This window comes from Bos javanicus, chromosome 18, assembly GCF_032452875.1.
Source record: "Bos javanicus breed banteng chromosome 18, ARS-OSU_banteng_1.0, whole genome shotgun sequence".
NCBI lineage: Eukaryota > Metazoa > Chordata > Mammalia > Artiodactyla > Bovidae > Bos > Bos javanicus.
The window spans coordinates 26114251-26142087 of NC_083885.1; the positions used below are offsets into that span (position 1 = coordinate 26114251).

General features: G+C 57.3%; 1 protein-coding gene across 2 annotated transcripts; it reads left to right on the forward strand.

Annotated features, from left to right (window-relative positions):
* The first annotated feature begins 5024 nt into the window (after positions 1-5024).
* Positions 5025-26400, forward strand: MMP15 (matrix metallopeptidase 15). 2 transcript variants are annotated; one of them, XM_061387355.1, is made up of 10 exons: positions 5025-5863; positions 17202-17350; positions 18014-18142; positions 19437-19744; positions 20081-20242; positions 21127-21380; positions 21982-22120; positions 23070-23220; positions 23333-23448; positions 24434-26400. In XM_061387355.1, exons 1-10 carry the CDS (start codon positions 5702-5704, stop codon positions 24889-24891), a joined length of 2028 nt encoding a protein of 675 aa, XP_061243339.1. In that variant the 5' UTR covers positions 5025-5701; the 3' UTR covers positions 24892-26400. The 2 variants fall into 2 exon arrangements, with proteins under 2 accessions (XP_061243339.1, XP_061243340.1); XM_061387356.1 differs by lacking the exon at positions 5025-5863 and adding an exon at positions 7699-8008.
* Positions 26401-27837: the final 1437 nt, after the last annotated feature.

Consider the following 27837-nt stretch of genomic DNA (forward strand, 5'->3'; position numbering starts at 1 on the left):
GAGCCCGCACTCCAGAGCCCGCAAGCCACAGCTAACGAGCCGCTGTGTTGCAAGTACTGAAGTCCACGTGCCTAGAGCCCATGCTCTGCAACAAGAGAAGCCACTACAGTGAGAAGCCACGCACTGCAACTAGAGAAAAGTCTGAGCAGCAATGAAGACCCAGCACAGCCAAAAATAAATGATTTTTAAAAGACAATGAAAAAAACAAGGGAGGAGTTCCCTGGTGGTTCAGTGGTTAGGATTCAGCACTTTCACTGCCAGGGCCTGGTACAACTACTGATCAGGGAGCTATGATCCCACAAGCCATGTGACACAGCCAAAAAGAAAAAAAAAAGGTAAGAAAACCACAATGAGGTATCACCTCACACTGGTCAGAACGACTGTCATCAAAAAGAACACTGAGAACAAATGTTGGCAAGGATGCAGAGAAAAGGGAACACTTGCACACTGTTGGGGGAAATGTAAATTGGTACAGCCATTAGGAAAAATGGCATGGAAGTTTCTCAAAAGTCTAAAAATAGAACTGCCATATGACCCAGCAATTCCACTCCTGGGTATATACCTGAAAAAAAAAAAAAAAAAACACTTATCTGAAAAGATATGTGCACCCCAATGTTCATAGCAGCATTTTTTACAATAGCCAAAGACAGGGAAGCAACCTAGATATCTACCAACAGACGAAAGGATAAAGAAAATGTGATATATATATTTAATGGAATGCCACTAAGCCATAAGAAAGAATGAAATTTTGCTATTTCAGCAACATGGATGGATTTGGAGGGTATTATGCTAAGTGAAATAAATCAGACAGACTAAGACAAACACTGTATATCACTCACATGTGAAATCTAAAAAAATACAACAAACTAGTGATATAACAAAAAGGATGCAAATTCACAGATAAAGAGAACAAATTAGTGGTTATGGGGCAGGGGGAGAGGAAAGGGGGAAGGGCAATATACAGGTAGGGGTACACACTATTAGGTATCAAATAAGCTGCAAGGATATGCTGTACAGCATAAACCCCCAAGCCAGTCCAGGAACTCTGCACATCCCTCATACAAGTGGAAACAGACCCAGATCAACCACAGGAGGACCACCTTCAAACAAATCCTTTCTCCACCCAAACTAAGCATCCTTTGGTTACCTTCAGCCATCAGATAACTATCTCTATAGCCACTACCTAACTCCAGATGATTCTTATTTTGTCCATGGAACCCATGCTTTATTGGCTGTTACATTCCATCTGGGCCAGATACTGGTTACCTTGACAATCTCACCCATCCCCTCATTTTACTCAATTTCCCATGATCTCCTTCCTCTCTCAAACTATCTCTAAACAGTCATCACTCCTTCAGTTTAATTTCCTCCCACTATAAGAACAAAAGGTATTCAGGACATCATCTACATCACCATCTACAAATACCCTTGTAGATAATCTTGGTTCCTGGGGAGCAATTTAGAAAAAAAAAAAAAAAAACAGTTATAGAATTGGGCCTACATTCCATCCACGACCTCACTGCTATTTGGGAGCAAAGGTTTGTCACCTTTTGGGTACCATTCCCAGGAATCTATCATCTGGCTCAAGAGGTTAGACTCAACAACAGAATCACCTGCTCATTGCTGAAGCAATTCACCTTGTCCTCAGATAACATCGCCATTGGCCTCAAATCAGTGACTCACCAAGGATGAGAAACCCAGCTCGCTGTTCTCCATAACTGCATCAGTCTCGATATGACCCAAAAAGGGGGCACGTGCGCAGTGGTCAGAAGCAACTGCTGCATCTTTGTCCTTGGCAATCTACATGAAATCTCTGCCTTAACCAGGAAGGTTCGAGACATGAATGAAGAGGTGTGTGCAGTACTTCCATCACCACCCACTGAGGAGGGACAACAGGTCTGGGGACTTCTTCTGGAGGCTCCCTGAAGGTTTACGAAGTTGGGCACAGGACCAATTCGGCCTCTAGTCTTCATCTTTCTATTTATCTTCAAGGTATTCCTCTCATCAAATGTCTGTGGATCCCACAGCATAGCAATTATCAACCCTCATCAAGTCTCAACAGATGATTCAGCTGGTTCTAAATGAATAAAAAGCAACCAAATGAAAAATGAATGTATTAATATATTGATCAGAGGAAAGAAGAATGCCTCTGCGTTCTTCCCTTTGTCAGAGGGAACTGACAAAGACTCTCTGCTTAACCCAACGTTAGTCAGGCTCCCTTGAATCTTCTCCCCAGCAAGGCCCATCCCTGTACTTCCTTATAGAATCCAGTTTTAGCAAGAATCTTGCTAAGTCAATTTAGCTGAATACCCTACCCTTGACACCTGATCAAACTCAGCATCCCCACTATACCCTGGGAATATGTGATCACCCTTACCTACCTTCAGCCAGAATTGCCCCCAAAGACTTGATAACTCTTCTTAGTAATTTTCCATCCACCAAAGCTGCCCCTCCCCCCAAGTTGCTCCTTGGCAGTAAATCCCCACTTGTTCTAGTTGTATTTTGAATCAGTCCCAGTTCTATATCCAAGTCTCCACTGCAATCTTTTTTTTAATAAAATCTGTCTTGGCCATTTTAACTTCTGCCTGTTCTCTTTAACAGTGCTCTTTTCTGGACTTCCCAGGTAATGCGATGGATAAGAATCCGCCTGCAAATGCAGGGGACATGGGTTCAATACCTGGTCCAGAAGGATTCCACATGCTGCTGAGAAATGGAGTATTTCCTGCCATTATCAGTAAACAAGGATGTCCCAGCCATCAGCGACTCTGTCCCTCCAAATGTTAATTTCTGAGCTACAAGAGCACCCAGGAAGAACAGTACCTATAATCTGGCAGCCCTTAGGCTGCAGTCACTCCCAGTGGTGAGCCTTGAGGAACTAAGGATATTGACCCCAGATAGCTGAGATGCAATGGAGAAGGCAATGGCACCCCACACCAGCACTCTTGCCGGGAAAATCCCATGGACGGAGGAGCCTGGTGGGCCGAAGTCCATGGGGTCGCTAAGAGTCTGACATGACTGAGTGACTTCACTTTCACTTTTCACTTTCATGCATTGGAGAAGGAAATGGCAACCCACTCCAGTGTTCTTGCCTGGAGAATCCCAGGGACGGGGGAGCCTGGTGGGCTGCTGTCTATAGGGTCGCACAGAGTCAGACACGACTGAAGCGACTTAGCAGCTGAGATGCATCTGAAAGGAAAGATTTCAGTGACCCTAGACTCTTACATCTTCCCCTACATAGAAAAGTGCTAAATTCCTCAACTTGAAATATCTGGTTTTACTTAATTAATAATAATCTTTAGATGGTCAGACTACCTGCCCTGTTGCAAACTTCTATATAACCTGATCCCCCACCCCCCACACACACACCCTCACACCACCCCCCCTCCTCAGACCTGTTCTCTCAGGGTCACTTGAGATGCTGTCTCCCAGGCTTTAAGTCCTAAAAATTCCCACCAAATAAAACATAACTCCCAATTTTCAGGCTGTGACTATTTTTTAAGTCGACACTGCAGAGCAGCTAAGCCAGTGTGCCACAACTACTGACCCTGAGTGCTGCAACAGCTGAAGCCTGCAGCTTCAAGGCCCAGGAGTCACAACTGCTGAGCCCATGTGCTGCACCTACTGAAGCCCGTGCACCTAGAGCCTGTGCTCTGCAATAACAGAAGCCACTGCAGTGAGAAGCCTGTGCACCAAAACTGGAGAGTAGCCCCCACCTCCCCCAAAAACACACTAGAGAAAGCCGCAAGCAACAAGGATGCCCCAGTGCAACCAAAAAAATAAATTAAAAAAAAAAAAGATTAACCCCTCCCAATCCAATCCGAAGTGAAAACAAGGCCATTTAAAAAAGAAAAGAAAAAAACAAACAGTGCTCTTTGTCTTCACCTGGCAGGTCGGTGAACAGGCTTTTTCTGAAGCCCTGCCAGATCTCTGCGGATTTCCAGGTTGGGAGGCCTGCCGGCGACCCCGAGGGCTTACTCTACCGAAACCTGCCCTCAGGTAAAGAAAGCTCCCTTTTCCGGGGCTGGGAGGCGGCTCCGGCGAGGTCTCCGCCCTCCTGTCCTCCCGCGGGCGCCATCACCTCCTGACCTGACGCCAGTCCGTCGGGTCAGGACTTCCCTTGGTCTGGAAGGTTACCTTTGTGAACCTTAGACACCAGGCCTCCCACCTCTAGCCTTCAGCATCCAAACCAACCAGATCCTCAAATCGATCTTGGAATAGAATTAAGTGAAAGTTACTCAGTCGTGTCCGACTCTTTGTAACCCCACGGACTGTATGGCCCGCCAGGCTTCTGTGTCCATGGAATTCTGCAGGCAGGAGTACTGGAGTGGGGTGCCATGCCCTTCTCCAGGGGATCTTCCCGACCCAGGCATCGAGTCCGGGTCTCCCACACTGCAGGCAGATTCGTTACCATCTGAGCCACTGGGGACTCGCACTTGAAAGTCCGCTCTGCGGGCAGTTTTGCCCACCCGCCCAGCACCCTGTGGGGCTGCACTGTCACATTTCGTTTGTACAAAATAATGTTCTTTGCTTGAACACCCAGCGTGTGCTAGGCCAGGAGCCGGAAGCGTATCTTAACTGCCCACCCCAGCCCTTTGCCCTGCATTCCAGATAAGGACTTGGTGGCTCAGAAAAGTTAATTAACCTGCGCATCTCCATGCTGCACGTCTGTAGCCACCCAGGATGGCAACCTCATCTCTGTGGCATGGCATCCAAGGTACCCAACGCCTCACTGGGCAACTGAGAAAAGTCCTGAAAGGGCCAAAGATAGCCCGAGGCTTTTTTAAAGAGGCCTTAGGTCAACCAATCTCTGGGTTTTTATCTTTTTCTTTTTTCAGCCTAAGACCAGACACTTGGATCCCCTTGCAAGGCCCACCTTCCTGACCCTTATCCCCATCCACCCAGTAGGTGGGAGAAAGAGGCGTCTTCATTCCTCCTTGCCCCTCCCTCTGTGGGGCGGGCCGCTTTGTGGGGGGGAGTCAATCCGGCTACCCCAAAGCAAGGATGGGAGTGGCGGGGGCGGGCTGGAGAAGATTCCCGCCGTCCCGGAAGAGTAAAAGGGGCCGCGGGTCCGGCTCCACCGCCGGCACCTGCTACCTAGAAACCTCGGGCCGAGGTACCGCCCCCGGCCCCCGCCCGGGCCCGTCCGCCACAAGAGCGCTGGCCCTTTAAGAGCCGCGGTAGGGGATCGCGGGGAGGAGGGCCGGGAGCGCCGGGAGCTGCGCGGAATTCGCCGGGAACCTCGGGCGCCGGCTCCCTGGCTAGCTCACTCGCTCCGGCTCGTGCCCTGCGCCTCGTTTTTAGGCTGCCCGGGGAGCCGGGCCGGGTCGGACGCGGGGCGAGCAGGATTCACGGGCGGGAGGCGCGCGCTCCCGGCAGCGCCTGCCCCCCAACATGGACAGAAGGAGCTGGGCGCGCAGGGCACGCCGCGGGATCGGGCGGCCGGAGCGCTGAGGCAGACAAAGGCTCCGGAGTTGCGCTTGCTCTCCGCCGGGCCCCGGGCGCCGAGGCTGCAGGACTCCGCGGCGGGCGGCTCCGGCCCGCCCTCTCCCTAGTGGGCCGGCTCCGCGCGCCCGGACCTGCCCGGCCCGCTTCTCCTCGGCCGTGGGAATTTGCCGAGGCTCGGGCGGTGAGCCAGGGAGCGTCGCAAGTTCCGAGCCGCGTGTGGGGACCCGGCGCCCGCAAGCGGGCGAGCCCCGCGGGCATGGGCAGCGACCGGAGCGCGCCCGGACGGCCGGGCTGGGCGGGCAGTCTCCTTGGCGGCCGGGAGGCGGCTACGCGGCCGCAACTGTTGCCTCTGCTGCTGGTGCTTCTGAGCTGCCTGGGCCGCGGCGCAGCGGCGGAGGACGCCGAAGTCAATGCGGAGGTAAGCACCCTCGCCAGCCGCTTTGCCGGGGGTTGGAGAACTTGAGGCTGGGGGACTTGAGGGTGGGAAGGAAGCCACGCCCGCAGCTTGAAGCGTGGAGGGGAAGCGCGCAGAGATGAGCCCCTGTCCCGGAGTTGGGGGCGGGGAAGAAAGGGGACCGGGCCAGCTGACCCTCTCCAGCTGGCCCTTGGCGGTGCACCTCTTCACAAACCCTGGAGGATGTAGGGCTTGAGCCCACTCTCTACTCCTCCAGCCATGTCCAGGGCACTGATCTTCACAACCCGCCTCCCGGGAGCTGCTTCTGCGGCCCCCAGCCCCTGTTCCTCTCCCCTCTCTTCCGGATGCCCGATTCCTCGAGAGCCCTGCAGACGCGCGGTGACGTTCTTTGCTAACCGAGAGGGGGCTGCTCTGGGGACCGGGGGTGGGGGTGGGGACCTTGAGCACAGCGGCAGCGCTCCCGCCTAAGAGTTTGGGTGACACTGAGCCGCGTGCGGCGCGCTGGGGTAGGGGGAAGGGGTGCGAACCTCCGAGGCAGCCGATCAGGGTTGAGGGGGCGCTTTGGCGACTTTCTCGGACTCTTGCGCGCAAGTCGTGCCACCGCCAGATGGGATCAAGAGGGAGACCGGATCTCACCCGGCGCTCCCTTCACCGGCGCCCCTACTGCCAAGGCCCGGGTCTAAGAGGGTGGACTCTGAACATCTTTTCACCAGGAACCCGCCTGACGTCCCTACGGGGACTCATCTCTGGATCGGTCCAATGTATAATGTATGATTAGGCGGGGCCTCCTGGCGTAGAGCTGAGTCTAGCCAGCGCCCCCGGCTCCACGGGGTCGCCGAGCGCTGTCCTCCGGACAAGGGACAGTGAGGGCACTAGCTCCACTGAGTCAGAGCAAAAGCGAACATGTTCTTTCTCTGACACCCAAAACACTGCTTCCTGGCCCAGAGAAGAGGTGAGGTTTGGGTGCATGGTGGAGGAGACACCCTTCTCTGCACGTCCCCGGTAGGCTTGGGCCTCGGTGCCCTTGGGCTGGCCTGGAGCCTCTCGCCGCCCGGGTTACGGGCCTGAGTGCCGTTTCTATTTGCAGCCAGGCCGGTGCTCCCTCCCAGCACCCTCCCCCCCAACCCTCCCTGCGGCTTCCCCACCTCCCCGGCTGCCTGGGAGTTTTTTCCGATAGAAGCCTGCCCTTCCCCGCCCTACTTTAATAAAAGCTCGGAGGAAGGGCAGGGAATTCCTCCCAGCTCAAGTTACACCTCCCAGCCAGTTCCCCACCTGCTCTGCCCTCCCTCTATGGCTTGGCCAGGGAAAGCAGCAAGGAGCCAGGCCCTGGCAGGAGGCAGAGCCGGGAGCCCAGGCCATGCCCAGTCCAGCTCCATCACCCCGCCCCTGATTCACACATTCAGACAAGCAGGGGCTTATTTGAAAACTCCTGCTGGTGGGAAATGGCCCTCAGCCTGCCTCCAGGTACTGGCCAGAGTGCTGTTTGCACCCACCTGCCACTCTCTGGAGTGGAATACCAAAGAATTGCAAGTCACAGACCCACCCCCCAGGAGTTTATAATCTACTTAGAAATGGCATCTCTGAACAGAAGCAGTCACTTTGGACCAAACTGGGATTTGGTAGCTAGGTATTGTGATTTGGCATCTTAGATGGATAGGAGCTTGGGCACTGGGACCTGTGGTGTGAGGGTCTTTGTTCTCTCCTTTGCTTCTGCTTCTCCATCACCCTCTCCTCTCCCAGCTGAGTGAGTACCTGCTGCCCAGGGTCTGCACTGCGGGCTTCCCTGTGGGCTCTGATGGTAAGGAATCCACCTGCAATGCCAGAGACCCTGGTTCAATCCCTGGGTTGGGAAGATCCCCAGGAGAAGAGAATGGCAACCCACTCCAGTGTTCTTGCCTGGAGATTTCCATGGAGGAGCCTGGCAGGCTACAGTCTGTGGGGTTGCAAAGAGTGGGACACAACTGAGTGACTAACACCTTTCACCTTTCAGGGTCTGCACTGAGGGCACAGACCATGCCCCTACGCCGGTGTGGCACCGACTAGGGATTGATTGACCTGCAGCCCCTCTCCTCAGGGGAAACTTGGGTTGGGCTATTGCAGGAAGAAACTCTGGAAAGTACAGGGGACCCTTGAATGCTGGAAGCCAAGGTAGATGGGGGGCTCAAGACTGGTGGGCTAGCCCAGATTCTACAATTGGCTTTCGGGTACAGGCTGTTGCTTCTTAGGGTCCCATCAAGTCTGGCCAGATCTGGGCCCACAGCCAGCTCATTTGCCCCAAGGCTATAGGAAAACTGTGCCGAGTCCAGGCGCTTCAATGACCAGCCTCAGAGATTCATGGGCCTGGCTACACCCCGTGTCCAGAGTCTCCATACCTTGAAGAAGGGCTTTGGTCCTTGACCACAGCTCCAGACCTTGGGTCAGGTCACAGCTAGGACAGTCTCTGAGCAGCTGAGTCAAGGCCAGCTCCTCTCTCCCTCCCTCCCAGGGCAGAGTTTCATCAGGCTAAGGAAGCAGGCAGGTGCTCAGAGCCAGCACACACCTGCAACCTGCCAGTCCCCAGCCTGGAGAAGGCTATCTGTCTTGGGGAAGCCACCACTGAGCCATTCTGCCCTGTCCCACTCCCTCCCTGGCTGTCCCACTCCCTCCCTCCCAGTCTGCAGCCGTTCTGCATAAACCAGGCCCTCCCTGCCTGACTGAGGTGTGAGCTGCAGCTCCTGGCCTCCTGGCCTGAGAATCCAGGCTCCCCTTTCTGTCCTCCTATCTCTGGCTCCAGCACCTAGTCCACTTAAGTGCCTTTGGTTTTCATCAGAGAAGCTTTGGTCTTTCCCCACCCCCTACTCCTCCCCAGACACACCTCTAGGCCCTCAGCCCTCCTGCCCTGCCCCAGGGAGGTGACTCAGGCTGCCAGAGTTCACAGGTGTGGTGCCCCTGCCACTCAATCATGGGCACACCCACTTTCCCTGAGCAGACTCCTGGGTATCTTCCTTGCCCTTCCCCAGCAGCTGAGGAGGAGAGCAGACAAAGGAGGGTAGGGGTCAGCTCGAATTCTGCCTTTGCCCTTCAGGTCTAACTGGTGAGCCACAGCCCCAGGCTTCCGGTGTTCCAGTCTCTGTCCACACTTCTGTGCTGGCCCCTGGGGCTCCGCGGGTGTGCTCATATTAGTGCCCTGTCCTAACGGTGGAGCAGAAGCTGCAGGGGCCCCCATGCCCACCCTCAAGGGGAAGAGGTGTGATCGTGTGAGGGCCTTGTCTTTGAGAACCTATAGAAGCTGAATCTTCTTTTCTTTCTATTCTCTTATCAGTAGCAAGCCACTGTTCTCCATACTTTGTTTCAAAACCCAGGAAGAAAGGGGCTGATGAGTGCTGCCAGGGACTCGGGATCTGTTGGGCCACGCCCTTTATGCCAAGTCCTTCGCCAGGGCCCTGTGTTTGGGCTGCCCTGGGGTCCGGTCAGTCGGCTGCCTCCTTGCAGAGAACAGCTCTGCATGCGCTCCGTGTCTGTGCGTCACAGACCTGCCTGTTCTGACCCCTAGACGCAAACTGCTTCATTTGTGTCCAAGGAGAGTGGGGAGGAAATAACCTAGAAACACACCCAGACGCCCCCCCCTCCCAAAGAAGACTTCCCCCAGAATCCCTCCAAATACTTCCTCCAAAATCCCTCCAAATACTGCCTGCATTCTCTGATACCAACTCAGAATAACAAGACTGCCCGGCAAGGATAAACCTCTCCCTGCCAAGCACTGGGTTCTTGGGGCACACACCTCCGTGCCCTCCAGGTGTTCCCTGCCATGGACCCCTCTACCCAGCCGACAGTTTGACTTCTGCCTGAGGCCACCTCAGCTGTGGTGGTCTTTGTGGTGGCTGCAGCTTCCCACCTCCAATTAAAGTTGTTGCTATAGACTGAGTGAAGCCCCTCCCCTCCCTCTACCTACCCCCCAGCTTTCTCAAATAATATGTTGAAACCTAACTTCCCCAAGGTGACAATATTTGGAGGTGGGGGCCTTTGCAAAGTGATTAGGTCATGAGGGCAGAGCCCTCGTGGGTGGGATTAGTGTTATTCTAAAAACTGTCTGAGGGACTTAACTGGTGCTGCACTGGTTAAGACTCCAGGCTTCCAATGCAGATGGTGTAGGTTTGGTCCCTGGTCAGGGAACTAAGCTTCTCTCAGTGATAAAGAATCCACCTGCCAATGCAAGAGACACGGGTTCAATCCCTGGGTTGAGAAGATCCCCTGGAGAAGGAAATGGCAACCCAAACCCACTCCAATATTCTTGCCTGGAGAATTTCATGGGTGGAAGAACGTGGTGGGCTACAACCCATGGGATTGCAAAAGAATCGGACATGACTTAGTGACTGAACAACAACAGTTAACTAAGATTCCACATCCCTCACGGTGCGACTGAGGTGTAAAAAGATAAAACACAAAAACTGTTGGAGAAATCTCCCTTGCCCCTTCCATCGTGTGAGGACACAGCAAAAAGTTAGCAGCTAGACCTGAGCATGCTGTCACTCTGAACTTGAATTTCTTACTTCCAGAACTGGGAGAAATAAATGTTGTTATGAGCCACCCAGCTTATGGTATTTTTATTATAGCAGCCAGGATGGACTAAGGCAGTTGGCACCTTCAGTGTCATCCCAAGATTTATGTAGTTCACACAGCTGGCTCCTTAGGCAGGGGCCAAACCCCGTGGCCAGCTCTGCCTTGGGCGTGGAGAAGTGTTCTCTGGGTCAGCAGAAGCAGAGAGGGCTTGGGGCTCTCTGCTTAGAGCTTCCTCCATCTCAGAGAGGGCTCCAGGAGGAGTCCACAGATGATGGTGAGGACCTGGCACCCTGTCAGCTGCTGAGCACTCCAGGCCTGAGGCACACAGTAGGCGCTTTCTGACTGGACAAGCCTTGACTGAGTTAGGCTCATATGAAGCCGTTCCCCAGCAGGACCCTGGTTTTAGGCATGCCTGAGCGCTTTAGGGGAGTAGCACAGATTTTTGCAGCTGTGTTTTGGAGCAAAAACAGCAGAGATGTTCAAGGTGGGCCTGGATCAGAGAGACAAAAAGGAAAGCCTCTCACCAGCTCCCGTTTCCCTCGTGGGATCAGCAGACAATGAACAAATAGACCCAACTCAACCTCTAGGATCTAGACAGACAGACCCTGGGTCCCAGCCATTAGCCAGCCCTCAGACATGCCCCCATGGCCATGGAGGCTGGAGGCCAAGGTTTGGAGCTGCTCTCCAGGACTAACCCTTGAACCTTGGGCACCACCTTGTCCTCCTCCCAGAGGGTACTGATCACCACTGCCCACACCCCCCAAGGGTGAGAGCCCAACTTTGAGTCCACTGTACTTGAGCACGGCGCCTGGTACATAGGAAGTGCTTACAAAATGGTGGCAAAATACAGTGAGACACAGATGGCATTTGCTGTTGGGCAAATCATTGACCCCATCGGAGCCTCAGCTAGGTAATACAGTTAGAGACGGTTCCATAGCATCACTGACTCAGTGGACATGAATCTGAGTGAACTCTGGGAGATAATGAAGGACAGGGAAGCCTGATGTACTGCAGTCCATGGGGTCGAAGAGTTGGACTTAGCGACTGAGACAGAGCCTCAGTTTCCTTGTCTACAAAATGAGATTAGTGGTAGTGTCTACGGGATGGTGTTATTGGGGAAATTCAGTGTGGTTGTATATAAAATACCCAGTGCTTCACACGATATCCCTCACGCAGTGCCCAGGGGAGAACCAGGCGTTACTTGTGAGCACCTTCAACATACTTGATTCCATCCTGGGCAGGGCCTACAGGTGTTTTGTAAGATTTTCACGTTTAATCCTGAATTAGCTCTGTAAGTTTAGGTGCAGTCACGACTCCACTGTACAGAAGAGGAAGTGGAGACTGTGAGGTGAGAGAATTTACCCTTGATCCCCCAGCCTGGATGGTAGCAGAGCCGGTCAGTGTGGCTTGGAGCCTGAGCTCCCAGCTCCCGGCTGGGTGAAAGGCTGCAGGTCAAAGCCCAGGGTGTCATTTTTTGGAAGCTCCATGGCCAGACTGGAGCCTGCTGGGCCAGAGCCAGGTGGGAAGGAGGGGATGGGGGTGGGGCCAGGGCCTCCCTCAACCACGGGAGCCGGGAGCCCTACCCCCACCTGTCCAGCCACTCGGGCCAGGCCCACTGAAAAGACCACACCTACCGGGGGGTTTCCAGGTGGACCGCCCAGGCCTGGCCCTCAGCCAACCGGAAACCACCAGCCAACAGGGCCCTTTCACCCCACCCCTGCCCACCCACTGGCCAAAGGACCCGGCTGTTGTTTTCTCCAGGTTAAGGAGTGTAGGGGGAGGCCCCTGGGAAAAGAAGTGGCGTTCCCTTCCTTCCTGTTTCCCTGGCCTGACATCCCCACCCCGCCGGCTCTCCCTACCACCCGGAGCCCCTTCCCCACCTATAGCTGTCCCATCTTGAGGGCTTAGATTTGAGCCCCAGGAGAGCAAGTGTGTTCTCAAACCACTTAAATATGACCCATGCTGCCTCTAAAGGAAGTAAATGGCCCACCAAGGACAGGGCGGCCTGGCTTGGGGCCCCCGTAACTGGTCCCAGGACACCGTGAAAGGTCTGTGTCCACTGCTGACAGGCCTGACAAGACGCCTTTTGTGCCTGTCTGGGCAATCCTGCCAGGGTCTGCCTGGCCTGCAGAGAAAGTGGGATGACAGAAGCAGAGCTGAGCCAGGAGCGATTGCTCTTATCGTGTGGGGTCTGATAAGGCCGGGTGGGAGGGGGCTCCACTGATCTGAGCCTGGAGGAGCTGGCTGTGGGGTAGCTGAGGCTTGCCCCTACCCTGAGACTGCTTAATGCACATTATTGATCTGGTGGCTCCTTCCTAGACACGCCCTCAGGATGGGGGAGGGCCTGCCTTGGCAAGGTCTCAGCAGTCCTGGGGAGCAGCCCTGCTGATGTGGCCCAGTGCCCAGACCCAGACACCCATGGTGGGGAGGATTAGACTCCCTCCCCCAGTGCCCTCCCCCAGCACTGTGCTGGGCACGGTTCCCCACATGGGCCAGAGCCCAACATCCCCAACCTCAGGCCAAGAGAAGCAGACAGTGCTGCCTCTGGGCTCCAGTTCTACCCACAGACCTGCTGGGTGAGCCGTGCACCCTCTCTGAACCTTCCAGTCTGTAATGGGGATAGGCTACTTGTGAGCATTGAATGGGGTGATGAGAATCGACAGCCTGGCTCCAGCAGATTCTCAGCCCCAGGCTGCTATATTTATGACCTCTCCTATAGGGCCAGGGGGCCAGGAATGCCCCCACCCCCAGACTCTTGATGGCTCTACATCTCCCTGCCTGGGGCCAGCCACTCACCTGAAGCTTCTGTCCATACTTATGGGGTGGGGTCTGGAGCTGGAGAAAGAAGTAGCTGAAAGAACAGGTTGGTGGGGCCCGTTCTCCCAAACAGCCTCCCTCTCTGGGCTGCAGGAGGCAGGAGGGGGCCTCGTGCTCTCCCTGTAGAACCCTTCCCTGCCGCCCACTGGGCAGTGATCCTCACGGAGGGGGTCTCCCTACTCTGCTGCTTATGGGCCTGCCTGAGCCTCAGTTTCCCCTTGTGAAAAACAGAACTTCACTGCTTGGTTCATCCCACCCGTGAGACTCGGGTGACAGGAAAAGGAGTCCTGATGGAAGGGGGAGGGAGGCACTGTTTATACCGGTAGGAGCAGTGGAGCCTTGAGCAAGCCTCTCCCCCACTTTGAGACCAGGGTTCTGTCGTGACTTTGGGAATTGCTCCCCATTTTTGTCCCGTGGCTGCAGAGCCCTCAGGAGACTGGAGTCAGGGCAGCACCTGCCCTACGCCTGGTGCGTGCCCCCGCCCCATGCTCTTTTCCTTCCACCCCCAGGGCCTGTCGCACTTAGAACAGTCAGGTGATGAGAAACTTCCTCCTGGATACTGGCGGAGGCAGGGTTGGGGGCAGCCCCAGCCCCGCGGGTGGTGTAGACTGGTTGGTGCTTAGTCAGCTCTGAGCCCATCGCTTGCCAGTCAGGCGTCTCCATCAGCTCCTTCGCCTTATCATCCAGGGACTCAGCTGCTCTGCCAAGGCCGTTTCAGCCTAGTCCACTCACGCCACCAGTCCTCGGCCTCAGCTTTCTACCCAGACACTGGCCGAGAGACATTTGTTACCGAGGAGGCTTGGCTGATACCGAGGTGGAAGCTCTTGGCTTCCCTGGGACTCAAAGGGTGCCTGGTAGTGTGACGGAGGGTCCACAGGCACCCTTTGGCCTTTGGTGTCAGCCCCCGAGCTGCCTCAGTACTGAAGGGGCCCCTCTGCCCCTTCCGCCCCGCCGGGCTCTGGACCTCTTCACTGCAGACAGGCCCGGCTCCCTCCCTTGCCCTCCTCTCCCCTCCCCAGGGCCCCAGCCAGCCTCCCCCGCCTGCCCTGCCCTCCTCCTGTCACTCGCCAGACACCACTAATCAGCCCCTTGGTGGCCTGTGATTGCGCTCCCCGGATATTTTTACCTTATGCAAATAGGTGATGTAGAGGTGCCCTAGTCTGTCAGCTGCAGCCCCAGGCCCTCCCCCCACCTCCAGCCGGATTCCTGTCACTGTGAGAGCTAGCCAACCTCACAGCCTCACCTTCTAGATCTCTCCAGGCTTCTTCAGGCAAACCGTGTCCATCAAGGGTGGTGGACGTCCCCCTCTCCAGACATAACAGGCGCCTCAGGAAAGGTTTCTGTGCTTGGGAAGAAGGCTGTGGAGGGTGCCCAGAACATTGCCAGGGTCTGGAAGCTGGAGGAAGGAGCTGGAGAGGTGAAGGAGGCCTGTAGGGGGTGCCTCAGGGCACTCCGACCTCCCCCAGCCCTGAGGCTGCCTTGTCCCAACCGTTCTAGGAACAGTGGGGCAGCCCTCCACCCCCACCCCAGCCCTGTCATTAGTAATGCGCTTATTGAGCACTTTTCCCACCCAGCACAGTGCCCAGGGCTCCTGTGGACATCCCCATTTCATCCTCATGGAAACCCCTGAGATGAAGCAGGTCCTGATACCACCCCTTTTACAGAGGCACGGGAATATAAAGGGGGCTGACGAAGCTCTGTCTCCAGAGCTGTGGTGGTTTCCCAGCTCGGTGTCTCTGCCTCGTTCGTTGTCCTGTGACTGTCACCCAGGGCCCTGTGAGCCCTCCAAGCTGAGGCTCGGCATCCCCAGCCTCTGGCCGTCTCCCGACTCCGCCCTTGTTGGCTCAGCCTCTGCTCCCTCCAGTGGCAGCCTGGCATGGCTGAGCCAGGCTGTGTGGGCAGCCCGTCCACTCCGGGGTCCTGGCCAGGTGCCAGGGTGGCACCGAGGGGAGCCAGTACCTGAGGAACTGGACGTGGCCCTGGTGGCAGACAGATGTGGGCATGGCCCAGGCTGACACATGGCTGTTGGCCCAGAGCAGCGTCTGTGTCTAGCCGCCATCTGCCCCGCGGGCCCTTGCTCTGCAGCCTCTGCCTTCCAGAGCCTCTCAGAGCAGGTCCCCTCACTTGGGTTTTCAGAGACTGAGGATAACAAGGAAAGCTTCAAAGGACACGCTTCCATGTCCAAGGCCCACACAGCAGTCCCTGGCCTCTGTGCTGACCAACCTCCCACAGTGGTCACCATGATCTCATCGCCTTGTGGGCACGAGGTGGGCAGGGCAGAGTCCCCTTTCTCAGTACCACTCAGCTTGGCTCACTGGGGATCCCACCGTCGGGTTTCAACTGCAGTGGTCCTGTCTGCTCACAAACTCACAGGTGTGAACTTCTCTGCAGTGGGTCTCCCCGGGGAAATCGTAAGCCCCTGGAGGTCAGCCGCCTCCTCCATGGCCTCCAGCTGGCATGGTGCCTGGCACAGAGAGGGTGCTCAGAAACATTTGGCAGGGTGGCTGGCTGGGTGGGTGGACAGACAGACAGATGGGTAGGTGGATGAGAAGACTTGCTCAAGGACTTCCCTGGTGGTCCAGGGGCTAAGACTCCGAACTCCCAATGCAGGGGGCCTGGGTTCGATCCCTGATCAGGGATCTAGATCCCACATGCTGCAACCAAGAGTTTGCACGCCACAGCTAAAGATCTCACATGTCACAAGGAAGATCGAGGATCCCACATGCGGCAGTTAAGACTCAGCGCAGCCAAATAAAGATACAATTTTTAATATCTTTTTTTATATATAAAAAAAAAGACTAGCCAAGCAAATCCTGAAGGGGATAGGCGCCCCCACTGTGTCCCAGCCACTCTTCACAGGGTCATCTCTTTCACATTGCACCCACCAGTAACCCTATGGCTCCCCATCTTTCACATGAGAAAAGTCAGGCCCAGAGAGAACAGAGTTAGTGGCAGAGCAGAGACTGAACTTCAGGCCTCCGGTCCCACCCTGCTGGGCCTGGGTGGACTCCTTGAACCCACATGCTCTCCTTCCAGAAGGCTTAGGGTCTGGTGAAAGTGTTAGTCGCTCGGTTGTGTCCGACTCTTTGCCATCCCATGGACTGTAGCCTGCCAGGCTTCTCTGTTCATGGATTTCCCAGGTAAGAAAACTGGAGTGGGTAGCCGTTCCCTTCTCCAGGGGATCTTCCTGACCCAGGGATCAAATCCAGATCTCCCACATTGCAGGCTGATTCTTTACCACCTGAGCCACTAGGGAAGCCCCATGGTTTTCCTACTAGGTGAGAACTCAAGAGGTTCTAAACCCCATAGAGGTCCTAGGGGTCTGCCTGGATGGTAGGGGACCCACCCTTGCAGGGGCCAGTGCAATAATAAAGATGGCAACTGTGGGCTGTCCTCATGGACACAGCTACCATCCTCATGGGGGAAGACAAACGATAAACAGCCAAGTGAAATATAGTGTGTCAGATGGTGACGAGGGCAGGCAAGCAGGAGAGGGAGGCCGTGCAGGGTACAGCAGGTGGGTGTGTTTTCTATATTTGTCAGAGAATACCCCTCCAATAAGGTGAGGAAGCAGAGACCTGAAGACAGAGAGGGCATGAGCCATGCAGATGTCTGGGAAGAGCACTCCAGGCAGTAGGAACAGCAATGCGAAGGCCCAAGGCAAGAGTGAGCCCGGCTGGGCTGAATGAATGATAGGAGCAAGGTCTGAGAGCCAACCTGGGGCCCAGTAGCTCCTGTAAGAATTGGCTTTTCCTCTGAGGCGGGGAGTCTTTGGAGGGTTCTAGGCAGAGGACTGATCAGACCCGGCCTTTTGTTCCAGCTCTTGTGTGAGAACAGACCACAGGAAGTGAAAGCAGAGAGAGTGGTCCAGAAGCCCACACTGGTGGGAGGTGATGGGGGTGGGAGGGGGTGGGAGGCAGACTGCGCATGCTTGGAGGTCAGGGGGCCAGGACCTGCTGACCAGGCCGTGGCCTCTCCTTTGCAGAACTGGCTGCGGCTCTACGGCTACCTGCCCCAGCCCAGCCGTCACATGTCCACCATGCGCTCCGCCCAGATCCTGGCCTCGGCCCTCGCCGAGATGCAGCGCTTCTACGGGATCCCCGTCACGGGTGTGCTGGACGAAGAGACCAAGGCGTGAGTCCTTCCGTCAGGTCATTCCCAGACCCCACTAGCACCTGCCCTCCTTCCAGCCTGCTGTGATAAAGGCTTGGCCTGTGGAGTTTTCCAGGAAAGGGTGGCCTAGATACAAGGTGGCAAAGGGTTTGATCCTCCATGCTAGCTCTCATCGGTTGGGAGGGGCTGCTGCTGTCTTGTATTGAGAAGGCTCCTGAGGCTGAAACCCAGCTCAGCAGCAAGGAGCACAGGATTGATTAGTGGTGTCTGCCATTGGCTTGGGAATGGGACGTGTGGTATACGTGCTGTGATTGCCTAGTTAGGCCTTGCTCTGAGTCTGACAGAGATGCTGTGACCCAGAGCCACATTCTTGATGAGCACTCAGAGCAGAAGGTATCAGGGATAAAAGGCCTCAGGGTAACTCAGCTCCTGCTCCTGGGCGATACTGGTAAACAGGGGCTCTCCCTTGCAGAGCCACTCCTAGACACGCAGTCTTCTAGTACCAGGCCATCATACCATTTTCCTGAGAAGGAGCTCAAAGCTTAGGGAGAGTCTTCTCACTGCTGCTGCCCTCATAATAGGTGCAGCTGGAGGCCGGTGGCTGGAGGGTGGGAGATGGTGGACTGCCTGGAAGAGGCGGTGCCCAGCAGGCAGGTGTGTTGAGAGGAGGCTTTGTGCTCCCAGGTGGATGAAGCGGCCCCGCTGTGGGGTGCCAGACCAGTTCGGGGTACGTGTGAAAGCCAACCTGCGGCGGCGGAGGAAGCGCTACGCCCTCACGGGGAGGAAGTGGAACAACCACCACCTGACCTTCAGGTAGAGACCCCAGCTGCCCAGGGTGGCCTCCCCTCAGGGCATGTTTCTGAAGCGCTGGGACCACTCCTTCCCTGGGCTGAGGCCTCAGGCTTCCCAGTGGGCTTGTCTGGAAGGCTTCCTTTCCCAGCAGCCCACTGCAGGGTGCCCGGCCTCCCCATCCAATCCCACCCCCATGCTGATTAGATCGGCTCCTCCCCCACTGCAGTTTCCCTCTAGAGAATGGTGGGGCCCTTTGAACTCTGCTCTGTCCTCCTTTCCTCCCTCCCTGCACCCACCAGCAGCCAAGGGCTGGCCTCACCCACCCAGGTGGGCTTCTACACCAGTGAGAACTGGAGGCTTTGGGGGTGTGAAGGATAAGGGAGGCCCTGGAGCATCTGGGCAGTCCACATCTGCCCGGGGGGATGTGTGCACCGAGTCACCCGCACAAACCCTGCTTCAAATACCCCTCCTTCCTTTCCGCCAAATTCTTTGGCAAGAAACCCCCATGAGCCTTGAGCTGCATGGCAGTCCTCAAGGGTCCCCCTTCCCGTTCCAATCCAGCCATGACCCACCCTCAGCTCCGTCTCCTGAGGAAGAGCAGCTCCCGAGGTCCTGAGGAACCCAGGCCACCAGAGTGAACTCACGATCCATGAGCTGATTCATGATCTCTGATGGAGCTCTGTCTAGCACACAGATGCTTAATCTGCTTTAAATGGGATCTAACAGGCCTCACCATGCTTTTATCATGTGCCGGCACATGCTCTCCGTGAGTTAAGCCGCTGACTCCTCCCAGGGACTCCGTAATAGAAGTGCTGCCCGCCTTTCCCATTTCACAGATGAGGAAGCTAAAACTCAGAGAGCCTTAAGTTGCTTGCCCAAGGTCACACAGGAAATGTTAGAGCCCAGCCTTGAAGCTGATTCAGCCTGACTCTGGAGCCCAACATTCAGAACCACTTGGCCTGTGTTTCCCAAACCTCAGCCGTTTGCTCCCACTTTCTAGGTCTTTCTCTCGGCTCTGTATCACCTATACGTTTAATTACTTAATGTTTTCTTAAAATAAGCATATTTGGCAAAATGCAACCTTATTCAGTGATATCCTAATGAATTCCTGGGCTTGACAACTTAGTTCTTTTTTTTTTTCAAATTCACATCAGAGTAAATTAACAGTCGGTATTGATGAGCATCGTCCATGAACCGGCTCAGATCCTATGCCCTTTCCCTGGGACCGTGTGTCCCCGCCCCCAACCCAGTCGATGCTAGCAATGGACAGCAGCCCCCGCCGTGGGCTCACTCACGTCTTCCCGTCTGCCTGCAGCATCCAGAACTACACAGAGAAGCTAGGCTGGTACCACTCACTGGAGGCAGTGCGCCGGGCCTTCCGTGTGTGGGAGCAGGCCACGCCCCTGGTCTTCCAGGAGGTGCCTTATGAGGACATCCGACTGCGGCGGCAGAAGGAGGCGGACATCATGGTACTCTTTGCCTCTGGTTTCCATGGCGACAGCTCGCCATTTGATGGCACAGGTGGCTTTCTAGCTCATGCCTATTTCCCTGGCCCTGGTTTGGGCGGGGACACCCATTTCGATGCAGATGAGCCCTGGACCTTCTCCAGCACTGACCTGCATGGTGAGCACCTCTGGTCACAGTGACGACGGGGGTGGGGGGTGGGGAGGGTAGAGCTGGGGGTTGGGAGGGGAGAGCATCCCCCATGCAGTTCTTGGGAGCATTGACTCTTGGTCTCAGTCTGCTGTCCATCATCTCCAAGGGGGGTGTTGGGAAAGGAAGGGAGAGATTGGTGTACCCATTTTCCAGATGGGGAAGATAGAGGAAGATAGAAGTCACAGTGGCTCAACTTCTTCTGAGAGTAAAGCGTGGGCAGGCTCTTTGGGTCCCTCAACCCATAGAGTGGGGTGTCCAGGTCCTGGGCCAGGCCAGAGCTGATCCCACTGCCCGCCATGACAGGAAACAGCCTCTTCCTGGTAGCAGTTCACGAGCTGGGCCACGCGCTGGGGCTGGAGCACTCGAGCAACCCCAGCGCCATCATGGCACCATTCTACCAGTGGATGGACATCGACAACTTCCAGCTGCCCGAAGACGACCTTCGGGGCATTCAGCAGCTCTACGGTGAGCCGGCGGCAGTGGAGGACAGGGGGCTCTGCACGCCTGCTCTCAGCTCCCAGCCCCATGAAGCATAGGGACTGTGGCCACACCCATTTTGTAGATGAGGAAACTGAGGCCCCAAGAGAATTAGTGATGGTTCAAGTCATCCAGTCAGTAGAGGATGGTGCTAGAAATCAGTCCAGGGCTGGCTGACTCCAGGCCCAGGCCCTCACCCAGAGATTCCATGGTGGCTCCAGGGGACACAGGTGACCCCAGGGCCCCTTACTGCCCCCGTTTTCCTCCTCAGCCTGAGGGATATTCTTATTAGACCCAGGGTGTCCCTGGGGTCCCTGTTCCTCCCACCATTACACCCAGCCCAAGCGTGTCCCACTGAGGCTGTCCTCTGAGCATTGCTGGTTTATCACTTCCCAGCTCCTTTGAGGCAGGTAGCACCCCCCACCCCCCACCAAGGAAGCCCCCAATGGGGAGGTCTCTGGGGGCCAGTTCAGTGGGTCAGTGCCCACCCCAAGCCCTCGCTGTGGCAGGAACCACATTCTTCCCTCCGCTTGTGTCTACTGCTTCTGGAGCCTCCACTGGAGACAGCCAGCCTCCTAAGAGGAGCATCCCCAAGGGGAAGTGCAGCCAGGGGTGGCTTTAGGGTGCAGTGACCCTAGCGCAGTGTGGGGAGGTCAACGAAGGGACTGGAGGAATGGAAGAGGCTGGAGGTCCCCCCTAGCGATGGTGGTGTGGGGAGGGGTCTGCTGTGGTCAGATAGGGCCTCTCACCTGGGTGGGCTGCCCGTGGGGCACAGGACTCCTCAGGCCACCAAGGTTCTGAGTAGGAGAAGCTGGCATCCTGGCTGGGTTCTGGGGCTACCCTCCTCACTTCCCCCTCCCACCCCTCTGCAGGCACCCCGGATGGCCAGCCACAGCCCACCCAACCTCTTCCCACTGTGACCCCCCGGCGGCCTGGCCGGCCAGACCACCGGCCCCCCAGACCCCCTCAGCCACCTCCCCCGGGTGGGAAGCCGGAGCGGCCTCCAAAGCCAGGCCCCCCACCCCAACCCCGCGCCACAGAGCGGCCCGACCAGTATGGCCCCAACATCTGCGATGGGGACTTCGACACGGTGGCCATGCTGCGGGGGGAGATGTTCGTGTTCAAGGTCTGGCCCCCGCCTGCGCCCCCGACCCCAGCCCCTTGGCCCAGGCTCAGAGCAGAGAGCTCCCTCCCACTTCTGCCCCAGACTCTTGCCCCACCTCCGCCCCCCTCACTCAGCAGCCCCTGTGGAGCCATCAGACCCTAGACCAAGAGGAAAACAGCCCGAGGGACAAGGGACTTGCCCGGGGTCGTACAATAAGCCTAGAGGCCCACACCCATCTGGGGCTCTCTCTCCTTGTGCCCCCCTACCCCTGCCCTCTTCCTAAGACCCCCTGCACCAAACTCTCCCAGGCAGGGGGAGTCGTCCGCATCATCCACTGAGTAAAGGTGATGCTGGAAACCAAACCCAGAGCTGTCCAACTTCAGGGCCTGGCCCTCACTCGGCCCTCACCCAGAGCTTCCATGGTGGCTCCAGGGGACACAGATGGCCCCAGGGACCCTCGCTGCGCTCTCTTCGCCCAGTCTGAATATGTTATTAGACTGAGGGTGTTCCTGGGCTCCCAGGACCCATTCTTCTCACTATCACTCCCAGCCCAAGTGTGTCCCACTGGAAGGGGTGGGTAGGGGGCCCCCATGCCGTCCACTCACCCCCACGCCCTCCCCAGGGCCGTTGGTTCTGGCGGGTGCGGCACAACCGCGTCCTGGACAACTATCCCATGCCCATCGGGCACTTCTGGCGGGGCCTGCCCAGTGACATCAGTGCCGCCTACGAGCGCCAGGATGGGCGTTTTGTCTTTTTCAAAGGTGAGTTGGGGCAGGTGGGAGGGAGAGGGCTGGGCAGCCCTCCTGCCCTCACCTCTGGCCTGACCTCTGACCCAGCTGGGCCTGACGGAGGATGGAAAGGAAGGACCACGTGCACATTTCGTCTTGTCGCCCACTGCGGGCTTACTCAGGGGGACCTGACCCTGGCAGCAGGGCCGGGGTGGGGGTGGGGTAGACAGAGACCAGAGGCCTGGCGGGCAGAGGTGGACTGACTGAGGGCAAGTGTCCACCTTCTACAGCACAGGGCTCCGCCCCATCGCCCTCCTTCCTTGCATCCTAGGCCTCTTCCTTGCCCCTTCCTCTTAAGAGCAGGTCCCTGAGCCCACTCTGGGGAGTGTCCCTGGGTCTGTCTACAGAGACAGTGGAGCTCCCTCGCCCCAGCCCCTCCTCTGAGGCCTGCCCCCCAGGAAGGGCCCCAGGGCAGCACCTCTGAAGGATTGGCTGTGTCCCCAGGCCCCCTGGCCTGAGTCTCAACTAGGCAGGAAGTCCCCAAGGACCGGGCTGGGCTCACACTACAAGGGAGAAGCCTGGGCCATGCACTGGGGGCCCCTCGGACACAGTCCCCAGATCCAGAGGCCAGGCCTCTTCCCTCTCTCTCTGCAAGAACTGTGTGTGGGGAGAGTGGATGTTCAAACAGGATCAGAGGCTCGTGTGTATTGCGATTGAGTGTGTGGTGTGTGTGTCACTGTGAGCTGGCAATGTAAATGTATACATGTAAATGGGTGCATTACACATACACCCTGAGTGCCACGTGTGTCCCTGAGTGCCACGTGCGTGTGATGTGAGCATGAGTTGTCTTGGGTATGGAGTGTCAGTGCTTGTTCTGTGTACAAGGATGAGAGTGTGTGTGCGTGCTGAGTGTAGCAGTGAATGTGAATTTGGGGACCTAGATTCTCACTCCCCGTGCCTGCCCCTGCAACGTCTCCTGCAGGTGACCGCTACTGGCTCTTCCGAGAAGCGAACCTGGAGCCGGGTTATCCACAGCCACTGACCAGCTATGGCTTGGGCATCCCCTACGACCGTATCGACACAGCCATCTGGTGGGAGCCCACAGGTCATACCTTCTTCTTCCAAGAGGACAGGTGAGCACCCCTCCGCTAAAGGGAAAAGGCTCCCATCCTCAGGCCCTCCAAGAAAAAACCCACGGCCTGGACAGGCCGGGCACAGCCCACAGCCTGGTACTTTTGGCCACAGGTATTGGCGCTTCAACGAGGAGACACAGCGTGGAGACCCCGGCTACCCCAAGCCCATCAGCGTGTGGCAGGGCATCCCCGCCTCCCCTAAAGGGGCCTTCCTGAGCAACGATGCAGGTACCAGGGCCAGCCCCTGCCCAGCATTCACCATCCCCCCGCCTCCACACACATGGGACAGGGCTTGCTTGCGGTCACCAGCATCAAGATGGCAGGCACGGGGGACCCAGCTGGGCCAGGCGACCATTGACACTATTTACAGAGGCCAAAGAGAGCTTGAGTAAAGGTCCCCAAATCGCACAGTGAGGAAGTGGTGGAGTCAGGAGTCCAGCCAGGCCGGCCTGTGTCCAGAGCTGGTACTCAGAGCTGCCCTGCTCCCCGCAGAGCCTTGAGCCCGGCGGGGTTGTGGGGTGAGCTTGGGCTCAGAGCCTCGGGAGCAAGAGTCCTCCCGATGAACCCCCCTTACCTGCCTGGCAGGGAAGCCTGATCTCTGTCGTTATAACTGAGCAACGGGGAGTTGCAGCTTTTATTTCTCCAGCGGGGTCTCTGGTGAGTTTCAGAATGCCCATCAGCCTTCAGGTTCTCAGGGGCTCAGGGGAGATCCAGCTGGCTTTGCTAATGTCCAGGCGGGTCACATGGCTTCTGTGCACGGTGGCTTCACTCTGCGGCTGCTGTGACCTCATTGTGCCCTGCGGAGCAGGGATGCATCTGGTGGCTCAAACCTGGTCCTTCCTGCGGTTTAGAGGATGTGGACAAAGTGCCCTGGACCAGAGATCTGGTCTAAGGGGGCATCAGGCTCCACTCAGGGTCTGACTGTGTGGCCTTGAGCAAGACACTGTCCTCTCCAGTGTAGGAGGAAGCCAGACTGGATCCCCTGACTCTAGCCCCCGACCCAGCAGGCTCTAGGACCCCTCTCTGCACTACCCTGGTCAGTGTCAGCCCAGCCAGAAAGTATGGACAGATTTCAAAATGCCCAGGAAAGCCAGTGAGAAAGAAGGTGTTTTAAAGCCAGGGCCCCTTTAGCTCTCCCTGGTTCTTCTCACGGGTCTCTGGCTGGCGGGGAGCCCCCACCTAACACTCCTCTGGCCTGCTTTGCCCCCTGCAGCCTACACCTATTTCTACAAGGGCACCAAATACTGGAAGTTTGACAACGAGCGCCTGCGAATGGAGCCCGGCTACCCCAAGTCCATCCTGCGGGACTTCATGGGTTGCCAAGAGCACGTGGAGCCGGGGCCCCGATGGCCCGACGTGGCCCGTCCACCCTTCAACCCCGACGGGGGTGCAGAGCCCGGGATGGGCGGTGACAGCGAGGAGGGCGAGGAGGGTGGTGAGGCGGGCCCTGGCGGTGGCGGCGAGGCAGGGCCTGACGAGGACGGGGGCAGCCGCGTGGTGGTGCAGATGGAGGAGGTCACGCGGACGGTGAATATGGTCATGGTGTTGGTGCCCCCTGTGCTGCTGCTGCTCTGCATCCTTGGCCTCACCTACGCCCTGGTGCAGATGCAGCGCAAGGGCGCGCCCCGCATGCTCCTCTACTGCAAGCGCTCCCTGCAGGAGTGGGTCTGACCCTCGGCGCCAGACCCTCCCACTCCCCACGGTGCTAAGGGGCCAGGCTGGCCGCGCCTGTGGTTCTGAGACGGCTCCTGGGGCCTTTCATCTGGAGCCTTCGGTGGCTCCTCAGCCCCCCAGTGGGGGTCCCTCCAGGCCCGCTGACATCCCTGCCAGCCCCGCCCCCTTGTTTATTTATGCCCAGGTATCTTTTTTTTTTTTTTGCACACTAATTAAGCATTTCTTCCTACTTGCCTGACCAGGGCGGTCCCTCAGGGCGATCCCTAAAGGCAGGGGCTTAGAGGTTTCTAAATATACTTCTGCACCAGACAGGGAGTTAGGCTCACACCCACCCCTGGTTTAGTTTAGCCAGAGGAGCAGTGGGTCAGAAGGCCCTGTTGGAAGAGTAATCGAAGGGCTGCTAGGTTGGTCTCTACCCTGAGCACCTGGGTCAGAGCCGAGGGCTCTGTTGGTTTTAGAGCTTGGTGGGGCCTGACTGGTCTCCAGCCCCCTGAGTCTCAGAAAGAGCTTCCACCTGTGGCAGCCTCAGGCCAAAGCGGGCGGGGTGGGGAGGGGAGGGGAGGGGGCCCGCTGATCGAGAGTCCTGTTGAGGTTTGGTTGCTTCCCAGCCCACTTCTAACAACCCCAGCATTCGGGATTCCTTAGGCCCAAGAACCCTGCCTGCTCCTGGCCAGCCCGGGGCCAGCAGCCCCCAGCTCCCCTGTATCTCCTCCCCTCTGGGGAGAAGGGGCCCTGGGCCTGCCTTACCAAGGACCAAAGGGGGTCTGCCAAGGCCCCTCCCCCAAGGGTAGCGCCAACCACGCCCCCCGGGGGCTGGGCTTCCAGCCTCCCGCCCACTCTCTCCGCTCTGAGCTGCGACTCAATTGGGTTCTTTCCACGAGCATCTTCCCTCCCCCTGTCACCCCCCACCACCACCCGCAGGGGTCTCAGAAGCCCACCAGCCTCAGGCTCAGCTGCCAGTGTCCTAGTTCTCCCGGGGAGAGAGGGGGTAATGGGTGCCCAGGCCGGGGTTGTAAGTGTCCAGAGACGCATGCCTACCAGGCTTAAGGGGTTCCTCCCCACCAGTTCGCTGACCCCAGGGACACTGGTGGGGGTGGCGTGGTGGCCAGCAGCTCATCCTCTCTCTCAGACTATGGGACGGGACTGTGGATCCCCCAGAGGAGCCCACTGTAGCCTGGGGCCTCCCCTGATCCTGGTTTCAACCCTGTGGATGGAGGTGATTCTGCCCTCTTCCTGAAGCAAGCAGGAGGCGAGGCTGCCGTGGGAAATGGTACTGTAGAGCCGGCTCTGTCCCCGCTGCTCCCCTAGCCCTGAGCAAGCCGGCCTGCCGCCCGGAATCCCTGAGGCCCCTGGGGTGAGGGGCCCCTCATGGACTGGCCCCCAGTGTGGGTCCAGCAGCGTCTTCCCCACTCCATCCTCAGAACCACTGGAGAGCCAGCCGAGGGGGGTGGGGAGGGGATCAGTGTCTGTAAATAATCTGCACTGATTAAATCGTTCTGCCGGCGACTGCGCCTCCTTTCTAAGAGGCCTCAGGCCTCTTAGAGGCCTTACAGCTGGAGCTTACAGCTAGAGGGACTGCAGGTGACTTGGGGGCAGGGGGTGGGGAGTGGGGGGGAACATGGTCCCAGCTTGGATTTGGGGACTTATTCCCCCCACGCCAAAGAGAGCTGATTCCCAGATCTGTGGGGGTTCTTTCCCAACTGGCCCTGGGAGGGGCAGGCCTCTGGGCAAGGCTGGGAAGTAGCTGCCCTCAATAGACCAGAGCAGGATAAGGCAAGGTACCAGGGATGGCCATGCTGGCATCGAGCGGAGAAGGGATGGGGAATTGACTGGTTATTCGTTCATGGTGAGAAAGAGCAACCAGCTTCCAGCCGTCTCAGAAGGGTGGGAGAACCAGTCCAGGCCACCCAGCCTTCCCACCCGTCCAGATTGGTTCTGGGAAGCCTGAAGACCCAGCTTGGGCAGGAGATGGGAAATAGTGCCACTGTGGAGTCTAACAGTTCCTCTCGCCACACATGCTGCTCGGCCGGTGAGGGACACCCAGTGCCACACAGCTTGTGACATGTTAGTTCCCCAGCCAGGAATTGAACCCTGGCCCTCGACAGTGAGGGCATGGAGTCCTAACCACTGGACTGTCAAGGAATTCCTTGCAATGTCAGTTCAGTTCAGTCGCTCAGTCGTGTCCAACTCTTTGCGATCCCGTGAACTGCAGCACGCCAGGCCTTCCCATCCATCACCAACTCCCGAAGCCTACCCAAACTCGTGTCCATTGAGTCGGTGATGCCATCCAACCATCTCATCCTCTGTCTTCCCCTTCTCCTCCCGCCTTCAGTCTTTGCCAGCATCAGGGTCTTTTCCAGTGAGTTAGCTCTTCGCATCAGGTGGCCAAAGTATTGGAGTTTACTTTCATTCTTTTTTCTTTTGGCTGCACCGCTCGGCATGCTGGATCTTGGTTCCCTGACCAGGGATTGAACCTGTGCCCTCTGCTTGAAGTCTTAACCAGTGGACCACCAGGGAAGTCCCATTCCCTCTTTGAAGAAGCAGAGAATCTCACGCTGGGAAGAGAGCAGATGATACTCAGGAGAGAGGCATTGCCACCCTCGGGTCTGACCATTACTGAGGAGCCTTTTGCTCCACGTCCAGCCTTGGGCCCAGCCTGCCGGGTGCTGACCTGCGCACCCAGGCCTGCGATGCTCACCCACGGAGCAGGCCAGGCCCGCACAGCTCCTCGGGCAGGGTCCTCCAACCTGCTCCGGGCCCCACCCTCCCCTGCAGCTGCACGCCCCCTCCCCAGCCCCCTGCATCCCACCCTTTCCTCTCTTTGTGTTGAAAACTGGCTGAAGAGAGTAGGAAACGCTGGCCCTCAGAAGCCGCGAAGGCCTCTCAGGCTTGGCTAGGAAACAGCCTATATGCTTCCCCCACCACAGGGGCCTTGGGGGCGGT

Coding starts and splice junctions, on each gene's coding strand:
- MMP15 (XM_061387355.1), top strand. CDS start 5,702: ATGGGCAGCGACCGGAGCGCGCCCGGACGGCCGGGCTGGGCGGGCAGT. Junction 17,351..18,013: donor CTGGACGAAGAGACCAAGGC/GTGAGTCCTTCC, acceptor TTGTGCTCCCAG/GTGGATGAAGCGGCCCCGCT. Junction 23,221..23,332: donor TTCTTCTTCCAAGAGGACAG/GTGAGCACCCCT, acceptor TTTTGGCCACAG/GTATTGGCGCTTCAACGAGG.